The following is a 5290-nucleotide window of genomic DNA, read 5'->3' as shown; positions in this document are numbered from 1 at the left end:
GTTTCACCATGTTGGCCAGGCTGGTCTCGAACTCCTGACCTCAAGTGATCCACCCACTTCGGCCTCCCAAAGTGCTGGGATTGCAGGCATGAGCCTTCGCGCCTGGCCTCTCCTGCTTTCAAGAAGGAGGTCAGATTGTTATTGTGCCTGCTGTTTTTCAAGTGCCTTTAACTCAACATAGTCAATATGCCAGAGATGCATATTTTAGCCCAGGCTGGTCTTGATCGCCTGGCCTCAAGCGATCCTCCCACCTTGGCCGTCAAAGTTGTGGGATTACAGGCATGAGCCGCAGTGCCTGGCCCCCAGGCATCTTTCATTCCTACAGGCTTGGTGCATGGTCTTTGTGGTCCCTTTTAGCAACTAGAGTTACAGCCATCACATCTGCATTCCAGGCATCAGGTCAGAGGGTGGGACAAAGAACATGAGGGTATCCCATTGGCCAAAACGTAGTCACATGGCCATGCCTAGCTGTAAGAGAGAAAAAAGAATGGCTCTTAGGAGATGCCAGCAGTCCTTTGTCCCACTGAGAAGCTTTTTTTAAGGAGGCTGTTGTGAGCCTTTGAGCCATCTTAACACTCCATAATGGAGATCTAGAACTTTTGGTAGCCCAGACTGACCTCTGGGATTGGGAGACAGGGGCAGGTGACTTCTGGGGTACTTTCTGGCTGGACGATATGGTTTTGGGCATTTCCGGGGATGGCTGTGAGAACAGCCTTCTTTCTCCACAGCCAAGCTTGGTCTCATGTTTGGTGCTTTGAAGATCTTTAATCCTCTCCTTCCTGTGTCCTGTGAACTAACCACCACTAACCCAGTGCCCTTGTCTGTCTCTCCCCTAACCACCCCCTCCCGCCTGTCCTTGTCCCCGCCGTCCCTAGGCGGGCCAGGCCATGCTGGCCTTCCAGCGGTACCAGATTGGCGCCGACTCGGCCCTCTTCTCCCAGGACTACATGGACCCCAGCCAGGACTCCAGCATGCCTTACGCGCCCTACGTGGAGCCCAACACTGGGCCGGATCCCGCCGGTATGGGCGGCACCTACCAGCAGCCGGCCAACGCCTTCGACACCGAGCCCCAGGGCTACCAGTCACAGGGCTACTGAGCCACAGTGACCGCCTGCCCCCGCCCCCTCTCCCATCTGTCCCCTCCCTCCACATGCAGCCCCTGCGCCCTCCCAAGCTGCCCTGCCCAGCACCTCATCAGCCTCTGCCGTGTCCCACTGAGGTCCAGGGTAGCTCAGGGCAGGGCTGGGGCAGTCCAGTGTTGGGGACTGTCTACATGTGTGCAAGTATATCCCAGGGCATGTGCCCCACAGGGGCCTAGAGGGTGGGGGCCGGGGTATTTGCATTCATACATCGTGTCATCAAGCATTCCTTGAGCACCTGCTGGACATCCAGCCTGTGCTGGGCATGGGTGGTGAAATTAACCAAAACGGCCTCTGGAAAGGGGAGCAGTGAGCTGTGGAGGAAGCCCTGGTGGTACCAGAGGCCAAAATGGTGGGAAAGACAGACCCAGATAATGCTGGGAAGTGTGGCTACACCGTGGCTTGGTCATAGGGTGAGTGTGGACAACCACAGGACACTGGGGGCTCTCACCCTGCTCTGGCAGCCCTCCTAAGAGTGTCAGGGCTGTCTCCATTTTATGGTTGAGGAAACTGAAGTCTGGAGAGGTCAAGATTACTTGCCCAGAGTCACTCAGGCAGCTAGTGATAGAGGTGGGGCCAAGCCCAGGCTACCCAACTGCAGACCACATGCTCTTCCCTGGCCACCCACCTCCCCCCATCCCCACGCTTGGGGCTTCCCTGCTCAGTGTTACTGTCATTCTGGGAGGCCTTTGGGCCCTCAGCCCCTTGAGACACCCTGATTCTGCTGCAAGTCAAGGGCCCGTTCTGCCCCAGCTGTTCCTCCTCCCCTGGGGACAGCCCCACCTCCAGGTCCCTCCGCCCACATCCCCCTGGTACTACCCCTGGCCCTTGGCCTCCTCCAAGAGGGCTCGCCCCAGGTGCTGCTCTGTGCTCTGCATGTTCCACAGACGCTTGTTCCAGGGGGCTCCAGCAAACCCCTTCGTGGTCTCTCAGAGGACTGATCGCTGTCCTTGCCTCTAGGAGGGCTCACTAAGCCCTTACCTCGGGCTGGGTGGTCAACAAGGCACAGATCAGGGTGTGAGTGGCCCAAGGTCACGGTGAGTGAGTGGCAAAGCTGGGCCTAACGCCCGGGTTTCTTGGCCCCAGCTGCCCAGCAGGTGCCTCGATTCCCTACTCTTGTGACCTCCCAGGAAACAGAACTGATCTGGGATGCTATGTCACCTCTCCTCTCATCTGGGCTCAGTCAGGGTTCGGGGGCTGTAGCAGCCAAGGGCATGAGAGGTGTTTCCTTGGCCTTCCAGAAGGCCCACTGCAGAGCCAGCCTCCCTATGGGAGGCAGAGCAGCAAAGACAGTGGTTTTGGAATCAGCCAAGTCAGCTCCTGGGCTGCAGCTGTGGAGAGACACTGCCCCCAGGATGACACAGGCAAGAGCCCCTGAGGCATGGGAGGCCCAGGGAAGACCATGGGCTGTGGGGGAGAGGGTGGCAGGTGACCCAAAGGCACAAAAAGGGCTGTGGGGTCTGAGGAGGTCATAATCTCTTCTGAGTGGGGGCAGGTCGATTCTTGAACAAGGTGGGCTCTTCACTGAGCTGTAAGGGACAGGGAGGTGTAGGAGAGCACTGGGGGCCCATCCCCCTGTCCACCCAGTGTCCACTGGCCCATCCCTCAGGGAGCAGAGTAGAGCAGGTGGTGGACGGGCCCAGAGCTGGGTGTTTCCACCACCATCCCCCCATCCCCCCTCCAAGAATCCTAAGAGGCAGGCGGTCCCTCACCTGCTTACTCATTCAGCAGTTATCCAGCCCCTGTGCTGGCGATACCAAGGGCATGGGTGGTCCCTGCTTCAATGGCCCTAAAGCCTGGCCAGAGTTAAGGGAAAGAGGAGGAAGTCCTAAGCAGAGAAGTAGTACCATTGTCCCCATTTAACAGAAGGGAAACTGAGGCTCGGCAAGTATAGGCAAGTTGGCGGTGGAACACAGATCTAAACTCAGGTCTGTCCAAGTCCTTCCAAGGGACAGCAGTGATGGAGAGGACCCCAGGCAGCTGAGTGACAGCTAGTTGTTGCTGACTTCATTTTCTAATCTGGGGAAGGGGCTCTGTCCACAGTCCCCCCCACCAGGTGGCCCAAATGGGAATGGGACAAGCATGGGGGCAGGTTATCTGCTGGCCTGAAGAGTGAAACCTACACCAGGCCATAGGCGAGGGTGTGAGTGAGTGCAGGAGTGTTCATGGCAGAGTGAAGTTCTGTGCCCACCACAAGAGGCTGTGCGATGTTCTGACCCTCCCCTGCTGATGGGCACTAGGAGACCTCAGGGTGCTGCCCATCTGTTTCTCCTTGGGTGCCAGCCAGCTGCTGGTGATCCTCAGCTGGAGGGCAGGGTACCAGGTAAGCTTAACTCCATCCTGGGTGTTTGTTACAGGCCCTGCCTGCCACCCTAGGCAGGGAAAGTTGTCAAGACTCCTGCCAAGAATGGGAGTCGCTGAGTCATCTCACGAAGAATCCCTCACTCTTCCTGGGTTCAGCCCAGAAGCACTCCCAGGCACGATCTTCCCCATCAGGCTGGACTCTGGCAGGGACCTGCCCAGGATGGAGATGAGAGAGGGTGAGAGATGGAGGGTGGGATCTGGATGGGACCCAGGGCTCCTGACTCTGCCCTGGAAAGTTCATGGGGAAGCTCGCTCCTTCTGTTGGCAGAGGACAGCCCCTGGGGGACCCCAGGCCCGACTCTGTCTGGTATCCCTTTTCTTCCCAGCTGCCCTCCCCTGCTTCTCCCTTGCTCCCAAAGCTTTCCTTGGAGAAGGGCCCTGCTGCAGCTGGACCCTGCAGGGTAGCTCCCTCCTCCCCATCAAGCACAAGAGAGGGCCCAGGAAAAAAAGGTTTCGCATAAGTATAGAGTCGCAAGGACCCTTAGCGTTGGCAGAGTCTGGGATAGGGAGACAGCGACTTGTCCAAGGTCAAGCACAGAGGGAGAGGTTCAGGAGCCAGGTCTTCTGCCTTCTGAGTTGGCTCATCCTGGGCAGTCAGACTGTCCTGCCTGCACAGCTCCTGATCCACCTGGGGGTATCGCAGTTGAGGGGTTAATTCCCAGGGGACTGACGTTAGTTCCCCACTCCATCCTTCCCTGGTGATTCTTGATCTTCGAAGCCTCGGGGATCCCAGGTTTCCCCATGTAACCAAGAGCCCCTGCCTGTTAGCCCTGGGGGACCCCTAACCTTGGCCCAAGACCCCTTTGATTCTCTAAGGAGCACGAAAGGGGGAATGCCCCTCCCAAGAGTTTATGGGAGAAGGGACTGGGCCGGCTGCCTCCTAGCGATGCACTTGACCTGACACTCCCCATGCCCTGGTGCGCACAGCCCTTGTCGGTGCCCTGGCCCCTCCCGCAGCGTTACTGCCTGTGTATAGTATAAATATATATATTTTCTATATATAAGATGTATAATATAAGGCTCCACAAATATATCTGTGTGTGTGTGCGTGTGTGTGCGATGAAGGGCGGTCCCCATCCTGGGCCCCCACTCTAGGCCCCCCCACCACCTGGTTAAGTCTCGAGTGAATCCAGTGGCCCCGTGGCACCCTCCTTTATGACATCCATCCATCTGTGGTGAACCAAGTGAAGGTGGTGACTTCTGGTGACATAGTAATAAAGTGAAGACTCAGAACCCACCAGCGATTGCCAGTGTGTCACCGTGTTTCTTTGTTCTTCATTCTGCGTTTGGCTTGTTTGGTCCATCCCGTTTGTCTCCCCAGACAGGCCATGTCTTACTTGGTTATTATTGTTTGTTAATTTTTCATTATACAATGAACCTATGAATATATTATCTTTTTAAAAAGTAAAATTGGCCGGGCGCTGTGGCTCATGCCTGTAATCCCAACACTTTGGGAGGCCCAGGGAACTCCTAACCCAGGTGGATCACCTGAGGTTAGGAGTTCGAGACCAGCCTGACCGGCATGGTGAAAACCTGTCTCTACTAAAAACACACACAAAAAAAGAAAAAAATAGCTGGGCGTTGGTGGTGGATGCCTGTAATTCCAGCTACTTGGGAGGCTGAGGAAGGAGAATCACTTGAACCCGGGAGGCAGAGGTTGCAGTGAGCCGAGATCGCGCCATTGCACTCCAGCCTGGGCATCAAGAGCAAAAATCTGTCTTAAAAAAAACAGAAGGAGGCCGGGCGCGGTGGCTCACGCCTGTAATCCCAGCACTTTGGGAGGCCGA

General features: G+C 56.6%; 1 protein-coding gene across 1 annotated transcript in view; it reads left to right on the top strand.

Annotated features, from left to right (window-relative positions):
• SYNGR1 (synaptogyrin 1) overlaps nucleotides 1-4751 on the top strand; it is a 22348-nt gene extending 17597 nt beyond the window's left edge. Inside the window, exon 4 of the mRNA XM_011964198.1 lies at nucleotides 876-4751. Within this exon, the coding sequence (XP_011819588.1) occupies nucleotides 876-1097 (222 nt within the window). The 3' untranslated portion in view covers nucleotides 1098-4751. The remainder of the gene's footprint in view (nucleotides 1-875) is intronic.
• Nucleotides 4752-5290: the final 539 nt, after the last annotated feature.

This window comes from Colobus angolensis, unplaced genomic scaffold (assembly GCF_000951035.1).
Source record: "Colobus angolensis palliatus isolate OR3802 unplaced genomic scaffold, Cang.pa_1.0 Scaffold65, whole genome shotgun sequence".
In the NCBI taxonomy this organism is placed as follows: Eukaryota; Metazoa; Chordata; class Mammalia; order Primates; family Cercopithecidae; genus Colobus; species Colobus angolensis.
The sequence above is the reverse complement of the archived record's forward strand: the minus strand, read 5'-3'. Positions and strand labels throughout refer to the sequence as shown.